Consider the following 24,625-nt stretch of genomic DNA (forward strand, 5'->3'; position numbering starts at 1 on the left):
ATATAAATACTATTTTAACCCTTTCATGCATGATTATTTTCTTATATGTATTATACATACAGAGTAGGGGTCTCAAACTTGCGGTTTCTGGGACATTTTAGGCCCCCATTGAAAGATAATTGTAGTTGTATTTGCACGCTTGAATTTTGCAATAAACATCAAATATAAGAAGAATTTCAAATGGATTCGAACTGAGCATCGGTGGCTGCACAACAGTAAGACATGACAAACTTTGAACAATATAATAAGGCCTATTTTTTATAAAAGTTGTCATCTGCCCCATTTTGGAAGACATTTCTCCTCCAATCTGGATGAAGACGAGGGAGAATGAGCACCTGGGATTTCTTAAAGCCACGTTGAAAATCAGAGATCAAGTTCAGGCCTCATTTGTGTGATTTAACTCTGTTGATAAGATATATTATCAAGTGCTAAAACCACTGTCATGTACACACGGTGTATTTGAAAAATAACCCGAAAAACTGGCCCGTGTGTGTATTTGTTTTCCATATTTGTTTGATGAGCATCTGCTGAAAGCCCCCAAAGTAAAATCTTCTCAGATATCAAGAGAGTCCAAATAGCATATTTGTTTGTTGTCATTTACCTAAAAAATAAAAAGCATTCTTTAAATATTGACATTCTTTCATAAAACATGCTCTAGGTATTATGATGTACACATCAATTTTGATTAGTAGATATGAAACAACACTGCATGAAAGAAAAGTTAACATTTTGTGGCATTATAGTCTAATTTAAGGCTAATTTTATCTTTTTTAAAAAGCTTGTTACTTGCATTCATATAGTTTTAACTATGTCTTTTACTTCAATTTCCAATTGCTTAATTCTGGTCTGTTTTTTTTTTCATGGCAGGAATGAAAAGGCCACATGAATAATGTGAGAAAGATTGATTGTAACAAATAAATTTGTCACTTGCATTTCATAGAGGAATGTATACACTTGGATATGACAGTGTATTTTATTATTATTATAAACAATGCGTTAAGATCCCCAAAATATGTCTATGTCAGAGTCACAGGGTGCTGGAGCCTATCTCACTTGACCTCTGGCAGACAGAATTTGACCCCATGCGGTATTCCAACTCAGGATATTAATTATAATGCAATTTTGATCCAAAGATGGCTCTACTTTAAACAAATGGGTTTTTGTTTGTCAGCTAAATTCTCAATTTATTGGCAGCCACGCGGAAAAAAAAAAAAAAAATCCCATTTGTCTCTAATCCCAAACATGTTTTCCTTATTTTCTTTGAACATTTCTTTATTTCTTTGAATCTGAACTTAAACAGCCTCAACAATAGCAAAAGCCTGATATGTTTTAAACATTTTTTTTGAACCATCCAAAAACACAAGAACAAAAACACACATTAGATTATAAAGAAAACCTTCCGCTTTTTTTTGCTTCTATTTAAATGCTTCCAAGAAAAAAAGTGCTCAAATATGTCTTACCTTTGCAAACAGAGCTGAACAATGAGAAAAAATGGGGGAAGGGTTGAAAACACAACCTGCAAATGAATGAAAAGTCAAAAAAAAATAAAACTGTCAATCACTGCAGAGGTAGGATGGAAATAGAAAACCAACAAATGTCCAATTTGAGGTCCTGTCCTTCATGGACATCCAAGGGACGTTTAAAGCATGAAAAGGTAGAAAATTGGGGAAGAAAAAAAAAGTCCAAATAAATAGAGTCCCTTGGTTTTTTTTCACGGGTTCCCTGCGCACGAAAGCGTCCACGCGGGGAGGCAGTACGCGTACGGGTAGTAGTAAGAAGGCTGCAGGGAGAGCAATGGGGGTCTCAGCACCTCTCCGGGGCCATATTGTCTCTGGTCGTCGCGTACCAGAACCTTGACCGCCACCTTCTTGGCGGCCGGCGTGGACGCCATCAGGTCGGCGGCCATCTGCCGACGCTTGGTCTTGTAGCGGCGGTTCTGGAACCAGATCTTCACCTGAGTCTCCGTCAACTTGAGGGAGGCGGCCAGGTCGGCGCGTTCGGGCCCGGACAGGTAGCGCTGGTGGTTGAAGCGACGCTCCAGCTCGAAGACCTGCGCGTGGGAGAAGGCCGCTCGGGAACGCTTCTTTCTCAGGTTGAAATACTCGCCGCCGCACTTTGTTTTGCCGCTGGAGTCTGTGGAGGGGGGAGACACACAGGCCAATGTGGGTATTTTAGCAATGCTTGGGTGGTAATATTTGCTTGCTGTAAAGCTATCGGGACAAGGATATGATATCTTGTTGCTTTGTAGACTTTAAATTTCCATTAAAAAATATATGTGCTAAAAATGAAGTGCTCGGGTTCGATTCCCGATTGGATCGGGGGCAGTCCCAATGCTTCTACTGCAAGAATATTATCGCTCAGAGATATATAGACGTTATTTTATTTTTAAGGGCAAGCCTGCCATTGATGGCGATTCACGTCCAATGCAATTTGACCGCGAGGCTAGTGAGGATGCTCAGAAAAATTTAAAATGAGTTGTAAAAACCTTTACGGAGAGAAAAATATGGAATTTTGACAATATTGGATGTCAAACTTTTCCAATCAGTAATATCTTTCAATGAGATTAAAATAGTTCCCTCATCTAAAGCATCAAATATTACAATTTTGGTGAGTTTACCTAATATAAGATGCTTGTTAGATCAACTAAACGGGGCGCATGAAATATGAAATAGATCCAACCCCATTTTGTCCCAAGACATTTTTTCATCATATCAATTTTCATGCAGAAATTAAATTAATCAGAAATACAGTAAGCATCATATCGCGAGGACACATCTTTATAAACGTTTCATTTTGAATGTTGCATTGCAAGATGCCTAAGTGCAAATTTATGGAATACTGCAAACTTATTTTTACATGTAAATGTTATTATTTCAAAGAATTAGTTGTAAAAAAAATGTGAAACTCTGCATGCATTTGAATTTGACTTTTCCCTAGATGTAGTGGGTGTGGTAATTAAGTCAATACGTGCAGAGTGAACAATTGTTGTTTTTTTTATATATTTAAAGAAATAATAATGGTCGCCATAAAGTATTTTGCAGGGCCAAAGAAAGGGCAGCTTAGCATAGGCCTCATATGCAGAACTTAATAGCCATTAGTAAAAGAAAATATTCTATTCTAACGTACATTGCAATGACAAACTTTTAAATATGTTCTAAATGATAATGCATGTGATAAACATATTTCTGAATGGATGAACCTCTGATCCCTAATGGGAAATTTAACACTCAAATGCTATTCTGCTCTCTCCCGTAAATTAAGTTGTCACTTTAAATGTGAATGTGCACTACACAAATTACTAAAAAAAAAGGAAAAAGATGATTATTCTAAAATCCTGTATTTTTTTAAAACGAACATATATTTATCACTAAATACGCATGAATACGATTGGACCTCAAACACATCATTAACATCCTTGCAAAACTTTAATACTGCTGAAATTGTATTTATACTGCATGTCTTACTATATCGTGCATGCGTAAATGGCCTTATTTTGGCGCCTATTTTGGCGCTTAATTTGGCACTTAATTTGGCGCTTAATTTGGCGATCTTTCCTTACCGGCGGCGCTGTGTAGCTCGCAGTCGCTCTTCCCATGGTCCGCGGCCGCCGATTCGTGGTCCGTCTCTTCCTGGGGACTCTCCTCCATCACGTCCGAGACGGCCCCAGCGTCCCGGGCGTCCCTGTCCTCCCTGTCCTCCCTGTCGTCCTTCTCCGCCCTCCGTCCCTGCGCGATCCCGGCAGCCTTAGGCTCGTTGTCCACGCTGAGCCCCGAGTCCGAGTCATAGCTCTTCTCGGGCGGCTCCCCGGAGGCGGCGGGCACGTCCCCGAATATTTTCCAGCACGTTGTCTTGGAGAAGCACACGTCCAGATCTGGCAAGTGCCGGTCGTCGTCCTTCTTGTTTAGGATGGCCTGGATGGAGAAGCGCGTGAGCGAGTTGCCTCGGACGGCCATTTTGGGGTAAGGGGGGAAAAGTTGAAAAGTCAAGTGGCGTGGTCGCTCGGCTCGGCGTCAAATCATCCGAATTGCAGCGTCGCCACAGCTGAACATGGAAATCCGCTTGAGGGCCGCTTTCTCACTCGCATCCCCGCGGGAACCGGTCGCTGCTAAGTCCGCAGACGCGATGCTGCCCCTCCGCATTGCTGTGCCATCAGCGCGGGATGACTTGGAGCTCCGGCCCTTTTCAAACAACTTTTTCATTTTTTTGGGTCCTGCCTTACCTGTGACTGACAGCTTCCGAGCTCCGCCCCCCAATGGCTGAGAGTTAGGTGTAAACCACTTCCGTATTGACGACCGTAAATGACGTCACGGTGCCTTCACCGGACTCGGACATGTTGTGACAAACTACTTTTTAATATATATTTTTTGAAACCAAAATAAAAACATGCCCAGATTTGCCAGTTTGATAGTGATGAATATTCATCACAATGTATCCAAAAGTAGTTTAGTCAACGATAGCTTCCCCAAGTTCAATTATCTTGAATGCAACCATGTATCACTATCATTTCAACGTGTGCGCTATACAACCCAACACATTAATTTTTGGAATTTGCTATTGCAAAAACTACATTTTAATTTTCATTTTTCTTTCTTGCCACTTGTGTTGTTGCACATAAATAAGCGCTTATGTTATTTGTTTGTATTTTGCATTCCGAAATTGGCCATATGAAGGAGCTATTTTAAAACACAAACAACAGGCAAACTTAAACAAAACACGCAATAACGAATAATTTCTAATGTAAAAAGCTCTAAGCGACTATGTAATTAAGGAGGCCTTCATTTATTTTATTATTAAATATACGACTGAGGCATTGCATAAATAAAAAAATATACTTGCCTGGTATCTGTAAACAAATCAATTGAATGTGGAATATACAAATAACTGATATGTTATTCTTCAAAAAAAGAAAACAGAAATGCATTTACCCCTTCGTGTTTTGGACAATACAGAACATAATTTCTGCAGAAGTTAAATGAAAATGAATATTAAAAATGTGCATACCTCTAAAAGGTCATTAATACATTTTATGATCGATTTGGATCATGCAAATAAGGATATAGAAGTGTTGCACATTTAGGTGAATGAACAAATAAGTTAACTAGCCAATACACTATCATTTATTCTGCAGAAAATAAAATTTAGGGAAAAAATAGATATAACAGATACATCTGATAATTTTAATTCATATTAAGGATATATTTTTTTCACATTCCAATCTATTTTGACTAGGAGGGCAAATGAACGAGAGTCTAGTTCTGTTTTTATTGATTTCATCGTCATTACTTTGACTTTTATCAATATTTTAGCACTTTTTGGTCATATTTATAATTACATATAATAATAAACATAGCAATAATATATTGTTTAACAAATAATCATTTCCAATATATAGATATTGTTTATGACCAAAAATAGTCCATTGCCTCAAAAAAGGTTAAGGTAGTAACGATTAAAAAAATAAATATGTATTTATTTTAAAGATGAAATGTTTTTTAACCCTATGTCTCAATTTTAGAATAGCTTATAAACAACATTTCAATGAATCATGACTTACAATATGAATCAACTTAATTCTAAAGCAAATATGAGACATTACTGTATTCAAGCTGTTTTGAATGGAGAACCAGTATATATTTCTAGTCATTTGTAGTCTATCAACATATGAAAAAATAATCATTCAATGAATATGCGATAATAGATTGACTCCAAACCTGTTTTAGTATTACTGCATGCTCATAATTTCTTGCAAAAGTGAAGAAAATGCATAGGCCATTTCTGTAGAGAAAATGGCTCCCTCTGCGGGCAAAAAGAAAAACTTACACCCCCCCAAAAAAATATGAAAGATGATATGCTTGCACTTAATGACTCTGCCGGGAAACAGTTTATAGTAGTGGCTTCTTTTTTTTCCTCCTTTCCTCTTTCGCAACAGAGACATGATGCCTTAATATCCTAAAATAATAAATAATAATAATAGCTGCTTACCCGCTGTACAGTGAGGAAATCAACTTAAATGGCACATTAGCTATTTCTCTCTTCTTAACCTGCCTCATCTTGTAACTTAAATCTAGTGTTTTTAAAAGAAATATAGCCAAACAGTGTCATGGTAACGCCCCCAATTTTTTAACATCTCATAAGCACACCCTGATCGTCAAGAATTGCTGCCAAATTGTGTTCAGATGGCGTAAAAAAAAAGAGGGGCGGCAGTGGGGGTGCCTGCCAAGACTCATTTGCAATAAATGGCGCCCGCTTTAAAAAAGAAATTCTCACCAAATATCCCATCATCCCCATCTGGATGGCACACTCAATCAAGCTCAAGGTCTAAAAGTGGGAGAAAAGGGAAGGGAAAAGGGGAAGGAGGCCTTTTAAGTGAGCTGGGAGGAATTTCACCCACATGCCAGAAAAACAGGGATGGGGGGGGGGACAAAAAATACATACAAAAAAATGCTAACATACATGCATTTAATTTGCATCTTATAAAAAAAAAGAAACTAGGTTAACATGTTGACGATAGTACAGATTAAAAAAATACAAAGAGTACAAGCCGAAGAGAGACATTTTGTCATTCACAGAATGAATAATCAACTATAAAAATCAAGCTAAAATACGGTCCTATTTTGTGTGGAAAATACAACGGAATGGTGCCGTGTGTGATGGAACCGCCATCAATAGGGAGATGTCAGCGCTTAGCTCGCTTAGCCGGGGGCTCATCGGACTTGAGGCCGCCCCGCGACCGCGCGGAGGGAAGGCCGGGCTCGGATTTGCGGCCCCCCTTGGCGCCGCTTCCCCGGCCCCTCGCCCCGCTGTGGTAGACAAAGGAGCGCAAATGATGAGTTCAAGAGTCGCCATTTTTTTAGGAAGTCAAGATAAACTCACCGCGCCGCGGGTTCGTCTTTGCCGGTCTGTCGGCTGGCTCGGGTAGATGGTTTGCTGGGCTTATTTCTGCACAAAAACAAGAAATGGAGAAATTATTTGTTGTGATATGAATTCAATGCTCCAAAAATTAAAATGCAACTGCCATATTTCCCGGACTATAAGCATTATTTTTTGTTGGTTTGGTTGGGCTTGCAACTAATACTCAAGTGCAACTTATTGTATTTTAATACTGAAGTGCAACTTATTGTATTTTCTGGACTATAAGTCGCGGAACTAATACTATACTTATATATATTTTTTTCCACTACCATTGGCTGGTGTAAATGTATAGTCCTGAAAATAAAGTATTTTTTTCACTCTGACAGAATGTTGTTTTATATCCTCGTCATGGTGTATTTTCTGTCTGACCTTTCAGCTTCCAGTCGAGACGCCAATCGCGTGGTGGCCCGACCCTTCGCTTCCTTGCCGTCCTCATCTTTGTCCTCGCCGTTGTCGTCCTCGTCATTTCTTGTGGCTTCCGTTTTCTCCTTTTTCTCTGTCGTGGGGAAAAAGACGCAAACTAGTTCTTTTCTTTCCAGCCACGAAGGAAAAATGACAAAGGCGCACCTGAGCCATCGGACGGGGTCACCGGCGTCTTGGGCGGTCTTCCCCTCCGGGCGGGCTTCTTGGGAACGGGGCTCTGCGGCTCGTCCACCTGAAAGCAACCCACCCACATTTTTCCTCTGGTGACAGTTGAACGGAAAGTGAGAGATGAGGATTTTAACGTACGGCATCAGCTTTCTTCTCGCCACCCATCTCCTCGTTGTCTTTGGAAAGGCTCGCCGATGGAGAATCTGCGAGAAAATGTCATCCATTTAGACACCAAAAATGGCACAAACATCACATGGGAGGACAATTTTGGGACTTTGGACAGTTGAAGGAAAATGTTCCTCCACAATTTTACTCACCGACGTTTGGTTGGTCCTCTCCTTGCACCTTCAGAGGCTCCTCCCTTGTGTCCTCCACCAGCTCTTTGTGGACATCTTCCTCCTCTTTGGAGGCTTCTTCACTGGTTTCCGTAGTCACCATTTCCCCTTCGCCATCTTTGCCAACAGAATCCGCGGGTTCCTCTTTCGCTTCTTTGCTCATCTCCTTCTCCTCTGGCTTTTCTTCATCCTTGGAAGGTTCTTCCTGGCTTTTTTCCTCAATGGCTTCCTCCTTCTTCAATTGCTGGGCCTCCTCACTTGGGCAAGTGTCCTCATTGGACTCCCCGGGGGCGTCCTCCGAGGTCTCCTCAGTGGTGGCGGTTTCAGTCTCGTCAATGATTAACGCATTGGTCTCCTCGCTGGCGTCCACCACTGTGGAATTCCCCAACGTCTGGTCTCCCTCTTGAGCTTCTAAGGTCTTTGAAGACCTCCTCTTCTTCGGCGCTGGTTCATCTGAAAATGCCAAAGTCCAAAAAAAATGAAGTCTGGTTGGGGCAATTGAAAAAAAATGTAAATTTGCACTCAAATCGATATTAAAACAAAACAAAATGTAACAAAAACAAAACAAAACATAAAGACACATTCCGGGTGTCCTACCTTTGGAGGAGGATGGTCTCCCCCTCCGACTGGGCGTCTGTTCCTTTTTCCCAGCCTGGTTTGGCTCCTCCCCCTCGTCCAAGGCTTTGGACGATCGCCCCCGACGTGGCATTTTCACGTCCAGGACATTTGGCGGCTGGCGTTCCTACAAACCAATTCAAAAGTCATTTATAGTGATTTTTTTCCACAACTAGTCAACTTTCCAACTGACCTCCATCATGGCTTCTTTCCCATCCTGGTCTTCAACTGCTGAACATTAAGGTCATCAAAAACAAAAAAATTCTTTACAATATATACAAACAAATATTACCGCTATCATTGACTGCCGCCACATTTTGAGTGGATAGTTTTCGTTTCCGTCGGCCTCGTCCACGTTCCTGCTGCAAAAAAAAAACACCATTAGTATGGATATTTTGTGCTATGCATGAATAAAAGTTGACCTTTTCACAAACTTCCGACTCCTTCCGCTCCACATGGACATCAGAACTCTCATCTGGAATTGATTGTCAACAAAAATAATATAAACAATTGTAAAATTCAACAATTTTGAGGCCATTTTAAGGGTGTGGCTTATATGCGAGAAAATGCAGTAAATAAGCAGTACTTACTTTCTGGTTGGACCACTTCTGTCACACTGTTGGCTTCTGTGACCGGACTTTGAAGTTCCCCCTAAACCAAACAATGGTACATTCTATGAATAAATCAATAATAAAGACATGGTAATAAAATATTAAACTTACAATTGGAGCAGTGCAGTTCTCTTCCTGGTTTTTCCCATCTAGTGTTTTGGAAGTGAAAAAAAAACAATAAAAAAACAATCAATACTCTATTGAAATTGTAGCTTTTTCATTGACTTACCAGGACTGAGTTCCACTTGGCCTGCCTGTAATTCAGAAGAAATTGTTAGTTTTGTTTTGGACCATTCAAGAAAGGAAGGATGAAAACACACTCACTTCAGTCTTTGTGTCTTCGTCCTCTCGGGTTGTCTCTACAAAGGACACAGGACAATAAATAAATATGTTTTGACAACATGTATGGTTTTATGAGCATACCTGGCGGAGTGCAAACGTGTGGAAGAGTCGGGGTCTCGCAAGGGGTCACATCGGGGTTCTCCTCCACTTTTTCCGGATCAACAACATCTTCTGTGAGAAGAAGTGATGTCAAAAACAAACATTCTCAATTCCAGAAATGAAGTTTTTTTTAATACCATGTTCCTCAGCGGGCATTGTTTTTTCTTCAGCTGGCTGTGAGTTAGCATCCATTTCTTTTTCGGTTATGGACTCTTCTTCCAGAGTAGGACTTTCTTGGGTCTTCGGGTCTTCTTTCTAGAAAAACAAAACAAGCATATTTGAGATTGATCAGCCCTCCCAGGCAAAATGGATTGGACATCTCCTTCCATCAATGTTAGTAAAAACATTATTATGCTATAGACTAGTTTTTGTTTGTTGTTGTTGTCCATTAAACAAAAAAAGATGTCTATTTACCATTAAAGTGTCAGCATTGGTGGAATCCAGTCCGGACTTCTCTGAAAAGAAAACAAGCACAAAAACTTGATAAAAAAGATGTCCGCCCGTGACAGGGACGAACATATTTTCCTGTTCGCTCACCTTGGCTGTCCCATTGATGGTCAGGGGGCGGGGCCGAGAACTCCGACAGGTTCTCCTCTGGATCCTCCTTGGTTTCGTGACTCATGAAACCGGGGGGCAAGGCGGCGCTGTGGGGGTCCATGGAGAGCAGCGCCAGGGCGGCCTCTTTCATCTTCATGTCGGCGTCCTGGAGCGTCACGGGTGGGGCGGCGCGCTCGTTGTCGCCCGCCTCGTGAAGACGGGCGTCCATGGCCGAGGCACAGACGTCCATGAGGGTCAGAAGGGCGTCAGCTTCTGGGGGGACTGTGGGCGGGGCGGGCATCGGGCTCAACTCGACCTTCTCAACCCTGCTTTTTTTCTCCTGCCGACTCTCCTTCTCCTTCTTGTCAGCTTTTTTCTTACCACTTTCATCCACATTTCTCTTCTGCTCTTTCCCAACGCCAACACCCTTTTTCTTTTCCTTCCCCTTTAGGTCCGAAACGTGAGCTTTTTTGTCCGCCTTAGACACGGCAGGACTTTTGGGCTCCTCCTTGGGTTTGGATTTGTCGGCCATTTTCGTTTTCTCCGTTGTTTTGACCCTCTTGGGAGACTTATCGCCGTCAATAGGCATTCTGGCGCCATGTTCGCTTTTTATCTTCTCTTTGGCGTCCATCTTGAGCTTGACCTTGTCACCCTGCCGGTCTTCGTTGTGGCTTTTGGGTCTTTTCGGAACGTCTTTAGAGTGTTTTTCCTTCTTCTTACTCGCCACAGCGTCCACTGTCGGCGTGGGCGTGGCCTCTGCTCGGCGCTCCTCCGAAGAATCCCCTCGTGATGGTTGCTTAGAAGCAACTTTGAACTTCTCCTTCTCTTTGGACTTGTCTTTCTTGTCCTTTTCGACAGACTGGGCCCGCATTTTCTTGTCGTCCGTCTCGCTTTTCTGCTCTTTGGCGCCGGACGACTTCTTGTCGTTCTTCACCTTGGGCTTTTTCTCGCTCCTGTCGTCGGACGGCGCCTTGGCGGGGGCGACATCCTTCTGCGGGCTGAGCGGGACTTCTTGTTTCTTCTCTTGCTTGGGCTTGATCTTAGGGATGACGACATCGTCGGAGGTGGCGCGATCTCGTTCTTTGCGGTCCTTGCGCGACGGCCGGTCGAACTTCCCTACGGAGCGTTGCCGGAGAGCCTCCTGGGAGCCCAGTTCCAAGTCCAGGATGAAGGAATGCGTGCGGTTTTTGTCGGGGAGCTTCTTAGCGTCGGGCGACTCTTCCGAGACGCCCGTCTTTCCGTGCCTGTCGTAGGGCGGACAAGACTCGGATGGATTTTTCAGTGTCTTCTGTTGGAGGCTGCGCGATGACGTCGATTTGACTTCCTAAAGAAGACACAAAATGTATCGATTTTCTATCATTTTTCATTCAGATTTTGCAAGCTAAATTGTTCCTAGCTCTGATTGGTTGTTTTGCTTGTCTCCTGGTACGCTGTGATTGGCCGTGATTGTGCTAAATCTAATGACGGTTAAAACGTACTGTCTTTTTAGAGGTTTCTCCCGTTTCTCCTTTTTTCTTGCTGCTGGCATCTCCCTGGTTCCTGCGGAAACAGAAAAACATCCCCCATGTAAATAAGAGACTAGAAAATAAGAATAAAAGATTATTTGGAGGGTCACCTGGAATCTAGTTTCCTCTTTCTGTTGAGCGCCATTTTCTTCTCCAGCACTTTCCGCTCCTTGCGAGCTTCTTTAGCTCGCGGCGTCTCCATTCCGGCGGACTGAGAGCTCTTCTGTTTTTTATGATCTGAAAGGGAGGGAATGCCAGCAACCCGTTGAGCGCTTAACGGTTATATTTTGAATGTGACGTCAAATGAGGGTTACCTTGTTCTTCTGCCTGCGCTGCTTTCTGCTTGCGCTTCTCTTCCATTCGCTCCCGATTTTGTTGTCTTTTCAGCAGACGCTCCTCTTTGTCTTTAGCCTGAAGAGACAAAATAAATACATTAGAACACCATTTTCAAATTGAATTGAAAGCTTTTATTGTCATTATACATGAATGAGATTTAAATTAAAATTTCCAATTCCCATTCCAATTCTACTCCAATTCTACTCCAATTCTACTCCAATTCTACTCCAATTCTACTCCAATTCTACTCCAATTCTACTCCAATTCTACTCCAATTCTACTCCAATTCTACTCCAATTCTACTCCAATTCTACTCCAATTCTACTCCAATTCTACTCCAATTCTACTCCAATTCTACTCCAATTCTACTCCAATTCTACTCCAATTCTACTCCAATTCTACTCCAATTCTACTCCAATTCTACTCCAATTCTACTCCAATTCTACTCCAATTCTACTCCAATTCTACTCCAATTCTACTCCAATTCTACTCCAATTCTACTCCAATTCTACTCCAATTCTACTCCAATTCTACTCCAATTCTACTCCAATTCTACTCCAATTCTACTCCAATTCTACTCCAATTCTACTCCAATTCTACTCCAATTCCATTCCAATTCCGTTCCATTTCAATTCCATTCCAATCCCATTCCAATCCCATTCCAATCCCATTCCAATCCCATTCCAATCCCATTCCAATCCCATTCCAATCCCATTCCAATCCCATTCCAATCCCATTCCAATCCCATTCCAATCCCATTCCAATCCCATTCCAATCCCATTGCAATCCCATTCCAATCCCATTCCAATCCCATTCCAATCCCATTCCAATCCCATTCCAATCCCATTCCAATCCCATTCCAATCCCATTCCAATCCCATTCCAATCCCATTCCAATCCCATTCCAATCCCATTCCAATCCCATTCCAATCCCATTCCAATCCCATTCCAATCCCATTCCAATCCCATTCCAATCCCATTCCAATCCCATTCCAATCCCATTCCAATCCCATTCCAATCCCATTCCAATCCCATTCCAATCCCATTCCAATCCCATTCCAATCCCATTCCAATCCCATTCCAATCCCAATTCCATTCCAATTGTTAACACAGATTAGTAGATAAGTATTTTTAAAGGCCTCAACCTGCCTGTATTTTCTACTCAATATATAAATATCTAGAATGCCATTGTTTTGCAATGCTAACTTGACTCAGCCGATTGGAAAATATTGAGGTTAGGAAAGACCCGGCTGGACTCACAGCAGATCGCCGGCGTTCCTCCACCGTGACCTCGTCATCCGAGTCGCTATAGTAACGGGAATAGAGGAAGGGCTTGTGCACGTAGGCTTTGCGCCGAGGTTTGCTCTCTCTGCCTTCTTCTCCCGTCTCCTCGCCGCCATCTTTCTTGTCGGAACTCACTCCTGAAATATTGGTGGACACATAGGAATTATTTTGATAAGCTTTTCAAATCAAATTGTATGTCATAACCACAATGTTGGCACTAATGAAGAGAAAAAGTGAGACCATCAGAAGGTCGCTCGCCATCGGAGGAGGAATCGGACAAGGGCTGGTCGTCGTCGCTCTCCCCTTCAAATGAGGACAGGTCGCTGGTGTGCACGGAACTCACGGTGATGTCACTCAGGCCGTCCAAGTCGGAGTCCTCCAAGGAATACTCTGCATGACCACAACACCAGATTAGCATGGATGCAAAGCAAAACAAGACACAAAATGAAGCAGCAAGTGACCTTCTTTGATTCTCTCTTTGGCTTTCTGCTTGGCTTGGCAGCCATCTTCTTCCAGCTTCTCCTCAGAATGTTTGCCACTGGTTTTCGGAATCACTTTGGGTTTTTCTTCAGCCTCACCTTCGCTTTTTGGCTCTTCCTCCTTCTCCTTCTCCTCTTCCTCATTCTTCACCTTGACCTCCTCCGCGTCTATTTCCTTCCTGACGTCCACCGCATCCAGTGGATCGTCCACAATCGCCTCTGATTCTTCGGTCTGAGGCTTAACTCGGTCCACGTCTTCCTCTTCAGTCTTGACGTCGTCCTCCACCTCCATATTCGCGTCCGGCTCGCCGTCCTCATCCGAGGGTTTGCACTCCTTTTCGGGGGCCTTGACGTTGGCCTCTTGGTTGAGAGAAGTAATGGTGTCCAGGATGGACATGACGCCCGGGGGTGTCGTGGACGGTGGCGTGGACGATGAGGCTGCACACATGAATTTTAATAATTATGTAATTTCCAAAATGACACATAAGAAAGCCTCCCTGTAGTTGCTACCAACATTGGAAGTTACATAAGTACCTCCTTTTTTGTTTCAAATTTGAAACTTCAAATTAATTTGCCTTCAGACCAAAAGTTGCTGTGCAATAGGAAATAAATAAAAGAATCAACTTGGTCTGGAAATAGCGTTCACAGCGCCCCCATTATTTGTGGTGGTCGCGTGGTGTAATTGCAGTATATAATTATGGAATTCTGATTGAAAGTTTTTAATATTATCGTTTATTATTTCACGATGATTATCGTTTTTTTATCCCCCAGGTCTGTGATAAACTAAATGAGGCAGATTTTGCAAACATGGAAATATTAATAAAATAAAAAGTACCATGAAATGAATGAATCAACGCTACACATTGGCCCATCTAGAACTTTGGATAATACACAAGTAGTTAGCAGAACTAAAGTCGGTATCAAACGTACCCTGCTGAAGAACAACCGCGTCCACGTTGTTCTCCGTTGAGGGCGGCGGTGGCGGTGGAGGGGGCGGCGCCGCCGGTTCCTCGCTGCTGGTACCGGGCGACAGCAGCTGATGGACCACCTTCTCCACCTGCGGCCTGAAAATGAGGTTGACTTTGGGGTCCACCACCTGGGCGACGATCCTATCCACCCCCTGCTCCAGCATGCCGGATCTGAGGGGGGCAAGAGCAAGATGGACATGCTGACATCACGGTTTGACCAAATGAAGTGAGAATTGGGGGGAGACAATAAACATAAACACTGACTGCAAGACAAGTTGTCTGATGTTGTTTCGCAACTGGTTTTTGTTCAACTGAGGACTCCATGTGTGATTGGACAGGTGATTGGAGACAAAGTTGTCCACTCGCTGTTTCAGGTTTAGATAAGCTGGCTGCAAAGGATACAATGTTACATTGTAGTATGCAATAGGAAATTAGCTTACTCTTGATTAATCTTTAAAATAATGCGGATTTCTAATGTTTGTGCTATTTTGAAATGAGCAAAGTTGTAGTACTGTAGTAGTAGCAGTACGATGATGGCAGTGACAGTAGTATTTTGGTTGTTTAGCTCTATTGACGAAGCCGATCTACGTTGGACATCTAAACATTGCAATAGTATACTATATTATTAAAAATGAAGTTATCCGATCTTACCTTAGTGTCGACATCTGCGAGGCAGTCTCTCCTAAACTGGTCAAAGAGACCTGCTGTTTTAAGGTGATTGACGATCATCGATACAAGTTGCGGATCCCCTGGTGGTAAACTCGCCATATTTCGATTCGATTTATTTAATTGTGGCCATGGATTTCAAACATTGGGACGGAACGCGGGCGATGTTTTTTGTTGTTGTTGAATGGCGGAGGGTGGCGGAGGTTTTCAACCCGGAAATGATTGACCAGAACCGGTAATACAACAAGGCTTCACCGGTTTAAAAAATAAATGCAAGCAGAGGGAATAAAAAGAAATAAAAAGTGTGCGACATAAATAGATCTTTAAATCTAGTTGTATAATGACAATAAATAATCAATACAATAAAGCAACAGAATTTAGAAAACAGAACAGAACTCTCACCAGTTAATTTAATGATACTAGAAAATACGTATGAAAGTTGGTCGACACGTATTACAGATAAAACTACAAAATCAGTGCAATAATGCTATATACTAATACATGTAATATGCTATTCATCTTAAAATTTCATACAAAAGAACATTCTGGCAGCGGTGGGATTCGAACCCACGCCTCCGGAGAGACTGGAGCCTTAATCCAGCGCCTTAGACCGCTCGGCCACGCTACCGTTATGACATCAATTGAGAATCAGGGTATAAAAACATTTTGAAAGCTCTCAGGCGTACACACCAATTCTGTGACTTGTCTATTCATGTCATTAAATGATTGATAATAATACCTTTCAAAGATGACAGAAAATGGCACTTTTATTTAAGGCAGGAAACAAAAGTTGGAATTGGTAATACAGTGCTTTACTTAACTTTGGGAGGAATAAGACACATTAGCAATAGAAAACGCATGGACTTATGTAGTTTACAAACACTGTAATTACCTAACTGAGGATAGGTGGAATAGAAAATCCATGATCTTTAGCAGAACTTTATACAATCTAAATACAATTGGCCTATTGTCTATTTTAGGAACAAGTGTCATTGCAAATGCAATGCATTTTGGGATTGCACTTGATGCAGGAGATGAAAAGAGAACTAGCACCTGCTTTTTTTTCTATGTACAAACATGAAATCTTCACCACCAAAAACCCCAAAGCACATAAATGTCAAAAATGGCACGAGGTAAGACGTGTCCAAATTGCCCTTGAAGGGCCGTTGCAGCCACAGGTTTTGGTTCCAACCAATCCAGCGGCACCTTTCAAGTTTTGAATGCAAATCTAACAACAACACAGTTCACTATGCAATGACAAATTGTAACTTTTCCAGGTAGTAACTTTGGAACCATTTCTCTATCCTAACCTCCCACAATTGTAAAACTGCGTCTCTGTCTTGCGATGGTTAATCTGGATGCGTTGGTGAATCTGGATTTATTTGGACGGAGCAATTGGTGAAGGCCAGAGTGCAGCATGGCAACAGGACAGCCAGAGAACGACTCAGATTCTGAATCAGCTGATCGGGCCGGCTTTGCTCGCCACCGTCATTCTCTGCGCTGGCGCCGGCGTTCTCCCCCCGGTCCTCCCGCTCCCCTTCACCGGCGTCCTCCTCCCCCTCGGGCGAGCACGGGCGAGGTTGAAAGACTACATCAAAAAACTCCAGTCTGTGGAAGCCGGGAATGTCACGGAGCTTTTTGCAGTTGTGCACAATCTGCTTCTCGCCCAGCGTGCAGGCCTTCAAGTAGAGGCGTTTCAGGTCCTTCAGGCGACTGGCGTAGAGAAGCCCAGGTAACACTTCTTTACCGCCCAGGCTCAGCTCCTCCAGGCCGAGCCAACCGGAGCCCAGCCCCGAGGACGCCACGGGCCTCTGGTAGCCCTTCCGCGTGGTGACGCTCATCCCCAGACATTTGAGACGGAACAGACCCTCCAAACCGCAGGCGCCCTCTTTGGCGGCGCACCCCCGGAGCCCGTTGGCTGTTACGCGGAAGGTGTCGCACAACTCCAGCCGACTGAGCCTCTCCCACGACGTCAGACTCTGCAAGTGCTGGTCCTTGAAAGAGGGCACCATTTTAAGAATTAAACATTCGATAGAAATCCCCGACGGGGCGTGGCGAGCGCTTTCTCTCTCCCGGACGCCGGAAGCGGCCTGCGCGTTCTCGGGAGGGGAAGCCGGAGGGTCCCGCTGCTGGAAGAAACCCGGGTTGAGTTCGCAGCCTTGCAGCTCCAGCACTTTCAAGGAGGGTGGAAGCATCTGGCATGTAGGGAGGCTTCTCAAGTCCACGTGCAGGAGGTAAAGCTTGCTCAGGCGAGGACATTTTGCAGACAGGGACTTGAGCCATGCTTCCGAGAGGAAAGAACCTCCTCGGACGGAGAGGAGGAGACCGTGCAGGCGCAAGTATCGGAGTCCGCAACCCAGATACTGGCGTAGTAGGACCCACAGGACCCGGGATGTCATCTTGTTGACAGCGGAGAGAAAGAGACAAAGAGAAAAAGATGATATGAATAGTTACTGTATTGTGTTGAGTTGTTGTCAATGGCAGATAATTAGGTCACTAGTACAATGCAAACACACAATTTTTAATCAACTCCACAATGTTATTGAGGCCAAAACAATGAACCTATTTTTTGTGCATTCATTTATAAACTTAATAGGGACATTTTTCATATAAACCAAATATGATCATAGAGGTTATATAGATCATAGAGAAGATCAACTTTAGTGTTAGCAAGCTATATATGAAAACTACTCAGCTTGCTCGGTTTGTAGGATGAAGTACAAAAGGACTCCAACGCAAATTCAGTTGATTAAACGCTAGGAATTTTGGTTTTATTGTTAAAACCAACAACAACAAAAATCATACCCCTTTCCACGTAGTCAGGTCAACAAGTCTCCACAGTTTTTGATCCTTTACTAGGCGTCTCCATTTCTTACACACTCTGCAAAGACGACATTTAAACACCACACGGAACTTTAAATCATGCAAAAAGAGTTCATTTATCCAAGATGACAATGGGCAATGTTTATTTTTGGAGAATCAATCTCCGTTAGCTCTCACCTTCCAACTTTGACAAGCTCGCGTATGCTCAAATACGACAGCACGTCAATTAAAATGTTTTCTGGAAGGTAGTCGAGGTTATACGTTGAAAATACATCCATAATGTAAACAAAATTGTGAACACCTTTTTCTTTCTTTTTGGGGGGAGACACGGACTAATATGTGAAAACACAAGAAGTGGGCTCTTAAAAATACTCCGTCGGAAACATCGACTGGTTGACAAGTTAAATAGAATATAAATATATATTTTGGACTAGATGTCTATTGCTGGATCGACTGAATGAGTAATCGTTGTCCATCTTGCGCCAGATCAACCCTCAACAATGTTGCAATTATTTTGAAGACTGCAATGGTTTGATTGCAACTCTGACGTTTACATCAAACCAAGCAGTTATAAAAGTTGAAAAATATGTATATAAAAATACACGGTTATTATTTGTAAATATATGTTTAGTGAATGACTCCGACGCAAAATGGCAAACTATAGAAATCAATATTGGTGCTCTCGGTCTGCTAAACTAGCCAATTACCATAGTTTAAATGTTCAGAACATAAAAATAAACTCTTGAACAAAAACAAACCAGTTCAAATTCCGGTTGAAACGTACACGTGTGAAACCAGATATAAATATTTGCTTAGTACTTCACGGTCATTCTGGCCAACATTCGTGTAAGTCCATCCCGCACCGCGCAGGCGCCCTTCACCGGACAAGATGGCTACGAGCAACGGCGGTGGAATGGAAGTGGACGGGGCAGGCGAGTCTTTTAGCACTTATTCAATGACTTTTTCATCTATGGCGTCACCGATCCGCGATCAAATCGTTGCTCCCGATTCCCAAACTCAGAATTTGCTATCCCCGCAGACAAATCGCTATGATCAGCGCTCCTAATGCGAGTTTGCTGACACAGGCGGCTCCTGCCGTAAAGCTGTCAACTCATTCGAGGCTATATTTTCTCTTCAATATGTGCCGATGCATAGATCTAAACAACAATTCTCCGAATCTCTTGCAAAATGTTTTTTTTCTTCTGTGGATCTGATGGAAAATGCAAACGCTCAAACATGGTCACAGTAGGCAAAAGCATATGGGGTGCAAAGTGCTTATAGTAAACAAATGGAAGTGTTTTGTGTGTTTCTCTCTCTTTTGCTGTCAATCAATCAATCAATTAATCAATCTACAGCCAGCCCAAGTGTCATGGCCTCCGGCTTGACTGGCAGTGTCTCTGTGGCCCTCCACCCGTTGGTCATTCTCAACATATCGGACCACTGGATCCGCATCCGGTCACAGGAGGGACGTCCCATGCAAGGTAGGCGTCGGTCCGCCTTTCAGTCGCCATTCCCCCGTTTACCCTTTTCGTTTCCCCAGTGATCGGCGCTCTCATCGGGAAGCAGGAAGGCCGAAACATCGAGGTGATGAACTCCTTCGAGCTCCTTTCGCACACCACAGACGACAAAGTGCACATCGACAAGGAGTACTACTACACTAAGGAGGAGCAGTGTGAGTAGCAGCGAAACCATTTTGGCTCTTCAATGTATTCCGCACAGGAGAAAAAGTCAATGTGTGCCTTTTTAGTCAAGCAGGTGTTCAAAGAAATGGAGTTCCTTGGTTGGTACACCACGGGCGGCCCTCCCGATGCGTCCGACATCCACATTCACAAACAGGTGAGTGAGGGAATGGTGGGTGGCACTCGCCGTATTGTAACTTGGCATCTGCCTTCAGGTCTGCGAGATCATCGAGAGTCCGCTCTTCCTCAAGCTCAACCCCATGACCAAGCACACGGACGTAAGTGAGCGGCTCGCTGGTGGGCGTGGCGCAGCTCGACGACCAATTTTGTCATTTCAGCTTCCTGTTAGTGTTTTTGAGTCGGTCATTGACATCATCAGCGGTGAGGTAAGAGTCGCTCAAAAAGAGTCGCTCTACAAGAGTCGTTCAAACAAGAGTCCTTTCACAATACTGAAAAGTTTGTCCTTTTTTGCAGGCCACCATGTTGTTCGCCGAGCTGAACTACACCCTGGCCACGGAGGAGGCCGAGAGGATCGGCGTGGACCACGTGGCCCGCATGACGGCCACCGGCACGGGAGAAAACTCCACGGGTAAAGGAAGCTGCTGGATGGCGTGAGAAATCCATCCCTCCCCTAATTTGCATTTCCCTTTGCCATAGTGGCCGAGCACCTCATCGCCCAGCACAGCGCCATCAAGATGCTGCACAGTCGCGTCAAGATCATTCTGGAATACGTCAAAGCCGTGGAAACGGGTGAGACGCGCTCGTTAATTAGCGGCCCCACGTCCGGCTCCTTCTTTTGAAAGGGGACGCCGCTTTTTTTGTCACCTTGTTAAATTCGGGCCGGCCTCCTGAAAATGCCACCAGCGCTTCTGTTTGATGTCGAGGGTTAAGGTACAACTATGTAGATTTAAACCAAAGTGCACACATAACAACAACAAACAGACAAATAAATAAGAAGTCAACATAAACAAGTAGGGAAGTGCACAAATGACACACTTAGCGTACATATACCAACATTTAACTCTTTACTTGCCTGCCCGTAGTTAGACTAGACTGCAGCACCCTCAAGACTTCAGAAGAGGAACAAATGTCTCTTTTTGAAATTAGCCAACACATTCCTATGAGAAAAAAATAATAATTTAATATGCCTCAGAATAATAACACGTTTTTGGGGGGCTTTTCCCCCCAACCCCAACAGGAGAAGTCCCTTTCAACCATGAAATCCTGCGAGAAGCCAACGCATTGTGTCACAGATTGCCCGTCCTCAGCACCATCAAGTTCAAGACTGACTTCTACGACGTAAGACAACCCTAAAATTCCAATCTGTGCCTTTCTAACCCTAACCCATATGTTTTTGTGTGTCTCCCTCCCAAAAGCAATGCAACGACGTGGGACTCATGGCCTACTTGGGCACCATCACCAAGTCGTGCAACAGCATGAACCAGTTCATCAACAAGTTCAACGTCCTGTACGACCGGCAGGGCATCGGCCGGAGGATGAGGGGACTTTTCTTCTGAAGCGCCTCCAAGGAAGTCATATTTTCTTGTTTTTTTTCTTCTTTTGTTTTATTGGGAGGTCGACGTGGTGTCACCGCTCCAGCTGGAGTATTTGGCGATGCCGGTGAACAGAGGCTCTTGTTTACCACTGGACATGAACATATTTTATTTACACTTCGTTTTATTGTCATTTGAATCTGTATGTAATAAAAGATCGACTTGGTTTTTCCATGTGACTCCCCTCAGACGTATGTGTTTTCAAATAAGTCTGTTTTTTTTAAAAGAGCTTGTTAAAAGTACTTTTTTTTTGTTTGAAGTCGTCTTCCCGCTGTTTGGTGGCTACCTTTAGGGTTTGAGGTGTGTTTCTTCCGCTGGAAGGTCAGCAGTTTTGTACGTTTTTTTGATGTACAGGAACTTGACTTAATGACCCCATGTGGCGTTTAGGGAGGAAAAAGCCAAAGGCAATTTGTTGGAGTCTGGGTTGTTCATGGATTCGTGCTTACTCAGGGAAGAGCGTTTGAGGCTTGTGAGAAAGTTTGGCAAAAAAAAAAAAAAAAAAATACCGAAAGATGTACACCCAGTTTTTCAAGTAAATTGGGGAACACCCAGTTTTTCAAGTAAATTGGGGAAAAACGTCTTGTCATGGTCTACAACACTCTACATCGTGGTTTTTAGTTTTTTTTACAGAACCATATATTTGGCCAAGTAATGTAAATTATAAATTAATGATTAAAAACAAATCGCACTGTAAAGTGCTTAACTATTTGTAATATTTATCTCATTGCCTGACATGGACAAATAGTTGCCTTCCAGACCTTCTAGCACAGTTCATGCATTATAATATGCCATTGTAATATGCAAGTTTCAAAATGAACTTCCACATGCTCTTAATATTTCCCAACCTTTATTGCACCAAAGTACACGATATACATGATGACAACAGGGTACATGGGTTCCTTAGATCTAGTGTTTCAGCTTAGAGTGAATAAATACTCAATTTTAGACTACCATGTAAAAAGTGGTTGCCAGAATACTATGTATATTTGTTTCTTAATGTAGTTCAGTCAATTTGGTTCATTTCCCAGGGTGCAACTGGTGATCCGGTAATGCGGTTGGGAATCACTGCTTGAGGGAATTATTGACAAATGCTAACAATGTCGTTTTAATCAAAGTCCGTTCGGGCTTTCGGTAGGGGGCGCTCTACTCTGTCTCCGGCTCGTCCGCGGGTACTTCTGGTTGAGGGTATTGGAAACGGGCAGGGTTGTACAACTCGTCGAGAGGGTTGAAGGGCAGGGGGGCGTAGTAGTAGGGAACGGGGAGACCTTTCTTTGGTTTGAGGAGCGGAGGAGGTACGGGTTCCTCCACGGGTTTCTCTTTCTCTTCCACGGGTGGGGCCGGAGGAGGGGGTGGCGGTCCCATCCCTTTACCCTTCATAGGTCTGGGGGGGCGATCGATCAAGCAGTCGGGGTCCCAGTAAGGGTCACAGTCATATTCCATGCCCTTGAAAGGCCGGATAGGGGCCGGCGCCGGGGATTTTTTCACCAAGACGGGCGGCAGGGCGAACTTTTTGGGTGGGGGTGGAGGCGGAGGCTGTGGCGCGGCAACCGGGGCGGGTGCCGCCTTTTGGGGAGAGCAGTGAGGGTGGTAGCGGGGGTCGCACAGGACGGGCACGGCCCCGGTGGGCAGGTAGACGATGTGGGGCTTGCATAGGGGGTCCTCGGCGTTGCATAGGTAGAGAACGTCGGCTTGGGAGATTGTGGGGGCACGGGGCTGGGGGGGAGCCTCGGTGGCCAGGGCGGGGGGAGCCTCGGTGGCTTTGGGGGCACCTTTCATGGGAGGTGGCGGGGGGACACCTTTCATGGGAGGCGGCGGGGGGGCCACCACCTTGCACTTCTTGTCTGTAGTGGGGTCACACATGATTTGGGGGACCCCCAGCTTGTTTTGGAAGTATGAGGCGTTGGGGCCGTAGGTCTGCTCCAATTGCCTCATCTGCTGGTATAACATCCTCAGCTTGTCGATTTCGTACAGCTGGAGGACGTGGATGCAACAATCGGTCAACATTTGGGGTCCAAATCATGCCCATGTCATTATGAGAGGCCCCCCAATACAAATTGATACCAACAATTAACATATCATCCAGTCTGATTGAACAACGAAGCAAAATGGATTGTGATTTGTGTATTACCCCTTCGGTGTGTCCGATGCTGCTGTAGTATCGGTAGTACGACTGGAAGTCCGGGCTCCGTTGGTACCATTTGGGCTCCAGGTTCCTCCTGGGCCGGGAGTGGCTCAGGAAGTCATGGGCCTTCTCCGGGTGGATGCCCAGGTCGCCGACGGGAACCAAGCCTGTTCGAAAGAGTGGCGCCATTAATGAAGAAGGCGGCAAAGAACAGATGGAAATTGAAAGCGGGCCTTACCTTCTTTCTGCATGGCACTCAGCACGGATTTGGCCTCAGAAGAATCTGTGAGGAAAAAGCAAGATGGCAAAATGAATAAAAATAAAAATGGGACCATGTGTGGAAGTCAAGTGTATTACCTGGAAGCCATATTAGCGAGCTGAGCGCCCCCAACAAAAACAGAGAAGAAATCATCTGGACCCCTAAACAGAAGAATTAAGAAAGTAAGTACAAGTAATATATCGTAAAAGTATTTTATGTCTGGATGTAGTATAGCCAAAACAATAATAATTCCAATTGGAACATGCTTACTAGTTAACAATTTAGTGTAATTATGAAAAGTGAATTTGGTAAGTATTGAGAATATATTGGTTAGGATTTATAAAACTGTATTCAAATTATTAGCCACTATCAACTTTATATACTGAAAATTGTCGACATAATTCATAAATAAATGAGTATGGGATGAATATAGTTTAAACCAATTTAAATGATCACAAATATGGCTCACCTTTGCAGTTATCAAAACATTGAATAATATTTTCTATAACAATATACCATGCATCATATTTAAGTTTTTTTTTTTTAAACTACAAGTACAAAGACTAAAATTCTTACAGCTGAATTAAAGTTGTTTTTTTTTTAACTTATAGTACTTTGTACTGTACTACAAAAAAAACAAAGTAGTAGAGCGTACTCACCCTCTTCCAAAAGCAGTCCTCAAACTTGTTGGCGCACTCTTCCAAGCGGGTTAAATAACAAGACAAGGTCACCCCAAGCATCCAATGGGCTCCCTTCATCTACAAAACCAAAACCTCCTTTTTTTTTTGGCAAATACAATTTTATACACTAGCCCTGGGCAACAATTAAGGCGGAAGAAGCCATTAAAGCCAAGCCCCTGCTGGGAAAAGTGCAACTGGGAGGGAAAATGCTGCCGACTAACACGCTATCT

General features: G+C 43.6%; 5 protein-coding genes and 1 non-coding gene across 7 annotated transcripts; 1 reads left to right on the forward strand and 5 right to left on the reverse strand.

Annotated features, from left to right (window-relative positions):
• Positions 1-1,088: 1,088 nt before the first annotated feature.
• Positions 1,089-4,247, reverse strand: nkx3-2 (NK3 homeobox 2). Its single transcript, XM_077732904.1, has 2 exons — positions 3,560-4,247; positions 1,089-2,133 (listed from the first exon to the last, which is right to left on the reverse strand). Exons 1-2 carry the CDS (start codon positions 3,951-3,953, stop codon positions 1,712-1,714), a joined length of 816 nt encoding a protein of 271 aa, XP_077589030.1. The 5' UTR covers positions 3,954-4,247; the 3' UTR covers positions 1,089-1,711.
• A 2,198-nt stretch (positions 4,248-6,445) lies between these two features.
• On the reverse strand, positions 6,446-15,483 carry bod1l1 (biorientation of chromosomes in cell division 1-like 1). Its single transcript, XM_077733377.1, has 27 exons — positions 15,265-15,483; positions 14,878-15,002; positions 14,576-14,784; positions 13,628-14,083; positions 13,407-13,556; positions 13,143-13,303; positions 11,862-11,958; positions 11,658-11,784; positions 11,521-11,581; positions 10,043-11,366; positions 9,920-9,960; positions 9,643-9,760; positions 9,488-9,577; positions 9,389-9,423; positions 9,294-9,318; positions 9,176-9,213; positions 9,044-9,104; positions 8,876-8,928; positions 8,746-8,815; positions 8,647-8,684; positions 8,436-8,580; positions 7,821-8,291; positions 7,642-7,706; positions 7,480-7,567; positions 7,282-7,408; positions 6,874-6,939; positions 6,446-6,800 (listed from the first exon to the last, which is right to left on the reverse strand). Exons 1-27 carry the CDS (start codon positions 15,379-15,381, stop codon positions 6,677-6,679), a joined length of 4,482 nt encoding a protein of 1,493 aa, XP_077589503.1. The 5' UTR covers positions 15,382-15,483; the 3' UTR covers positions 6,446-6,676.
• A 342-nt stretch (positions 15,484-15,825) lies between these two features.
• Positions 15,826-15,907, reverse strand: trnal-aag (transfer RNA leucine (anticodon AAG)). The gene has a single exon. It is a non-coding gene; the product is annotated as a tRNA-Leu (tRNA).
• Positions 15,908-16,022: 115 nt separating this feature from the next.
• Positions 16,023-18,504, reverse strand: LOC144207343 (F-box/LRR-repeat protein 12). 2 transcript variants are annotated; one of them, XM_077732766.1, is made up of 4 exons: positions 18,404-18,504; positions 18,280-18,340; positions 18,085-18,160; positions 16,023-17,678 (listed from the first exon to the last, which is right to left on the reverse strand). In XM_077732766.1, exon 4 carries the CDS (start codon positions 17,676-17,678, stop codon positions 16,629-16,631), a length of 1,050 nt encoding a protein of 349 aa, XP_077588892.1. In that variant the 5' UTR covers positions 18,085-18,160; positions 18,280-18,340; positions 18,404-18,504; the 3' UTR covers positions 16,023-16,628. The 2 variants fall into 2 exon arrangements, with proteins under 2 accessions (XP_077588892.1, XP_077588891.1); XM_077732765.1 differs by having other exon boundaries at positions 18,280-18,496.
• Positions 18,505-18,869: 365 nt separating this feature from the next.
• Positions 18,870-21,513, forward strand: cops6 (COP9 signalosome subunit 6). The gene is made up of 10 exons (XM_077732767.1): positions 18,870-19,038; positions 19,462-19,583; positions 19,643-19,774; positions 19,850-19,938; positions 19,997-20,059; positions 20,120-20,167; positions 20,256-20,370; positions 20,439-20,531; positions 20,980-21,080; positions 21,158-21,513. Exons 1-10 carry the CDS (start codon positions 18,992-18,994, stop codon positions 21,296-21,298), a joined length of 951 nt encoding a protein of 316 aa, XP_077588893.1. The 5' UTR covers positions 18,870-18,991; the 3' UTR covers positions 21,299-21,513.
• A 964-nt stretch (positions 21,514-22,477) lies between these two features.
• and4 (actinodin4) lies at positions 22,478-23,868 on the reverse strand. Its single transcript, XM_077733378.1, has 5 exons — positions 23,814-23,868; positions 23,695-23,739; positions 23,463-23,623; positions 23,102-23,305; positions 22,478-23,047 (listed from the first exon to the last, which is right to left on the reverse strand). Exons 1-5 carry the CDS (start codon positions 23,866-23,868, stop codon positions 22,478-22,480), a joined length of 1,035 nt encoding a protein of 344 aa, XP_077589504.1.
• Between the last annotated feature and the right edge of the window lie 757 nt (positions 23,869-24,625).

This window comes from Stigmatopora nigra, chromosome 14 (genome assembly GCF_051989575.1).
Source record: "Stigmatopora nigra isolate UIUO_SnigA chromosome 14, RoL_Snig_1.1, whole genome shotgun sequence".
NCBI classification, from domain to species: domain Eukaryota; kingdom Metazoa; phylum Chordata; class Actinopteri; order Syngnathiformes; family Syngnathidae; genus Stigmatopora; species Stigmatopora nigra.

What these genes read in the sequence shown, in the direction of transcription:
- and4 (XM_077733378.1), bottom strand. Translation starts at nt 23,868, where the DNA reads ATGATTTCTTCTCTGTTTTTGTTGGGGGCGCTCAGCTCGCTAATATGG. An exon ending in GAGTGCCATGCAGAAAGAAG is followed by an intron (nt 23,624 to 23,694) that starts GTAAGGCCCGCT and finishes TCTTTCGAACAG; the next exon opens with GCTTGGTTCCCGTCGGCGAC. An exon ending in CGCCACCTCCCATGAAAGGT is followed by an intron (nt 23,048 to 23,101) that starts GCCCCCAAAGCC and finishes GCTCCCCCCCAG; the next exon opens with CCCCGTGCCCCCACAATCTC.
- nkx3-2 (XM_077732904.1), bottom strand. Translation starts at nt 3,953, where the DNA reads ATGGCCGTCCGAGGCAACTCGCTCACGCGCTTCTCCATCCAGGCCATC. An exon ending in CGAGCTACACAGCGCCGCCG is followed by an intron (nt 2,134 to 3,559) that starts GTAAGGAAAGAT and finishes CCCCCTCCACAG; the next exon opens with ACTCCAGCGGCAAAACAAAG.
- LOC144207343 (XM_077732765.1), bottom strand. Translation starts at nt 18,380, where the DNA reads ATGGATGTATTTTCAACGTATAACCTCGACTACCTTCCAGAAAACATT. An exon ending in GAGCTTGTCAAAGTTGGAAG is followed by an intron (nt 18,161 to 18,279) that starts GTGAGAGCTAAC and finishes TCGTCTTTGCAG; the next exon opens with AGTGTGTAAGAAATGGAGAC. An exon ending in ACCTGACTACGTGGAAAGGG is followed by an intron (nt 17,679 to 18,084) that starts GTATGATTTTTG and finishes GCTGTCAACAAG; the next exon opens with ATGACATCCCGGGTCCTGTG.
- cops6 (XM_077732767.1), top strand. Translation starts at nt 18,992, where the DNA reads ATGGCTACGAGCAACGGCGGTGGAATGGAAGTGGACGGGGCAGGCGA. An exon ending in GGAGGGACGTCCCATGCAAG is followed by an intron (nt 19,584 to 19,642) that starts GTAGGCGTCGGT and finishes TCGTTTCCCCAG; the next exon opens with TGATCGGCGCTCTCATCGGG. An exon ending in CTACACTAAGGAGGAGCAGT is followed by an intron (nt 19,775 to 19,849) that starts GTGAGTAGCAGC and finishes GTGCCTTTTTAG; the next exon opens with TCAAGCAGGTGTTCAAAGAA.
- bod1l1 (XM_077733377.1), bottom strand. Translation starts at nt 15,381, where the DNA reads ATGGCGAGTTTACCACCAGGGGATCCGCAACTTGTATCGATGATCGTC. An exon ending in ACGAAGACACAAAGACTGAA is followed by an intron (nt 9,319 to 9,388) that starts GTGAGTGTGTTT and finishes TCTGAATTACAG; the next exon opens with GCAGGCCAAGTGGAACTCAG. An exon ending in GCGAGAAGAAAGCTGATGCC is followed by an intron (nt 7,568 to 7,641) that starts GTACGTTAAAAT and finishes GGTTGCTTTCAG; the next exon opens with GTGGACGAGCCGCAGAGCCC.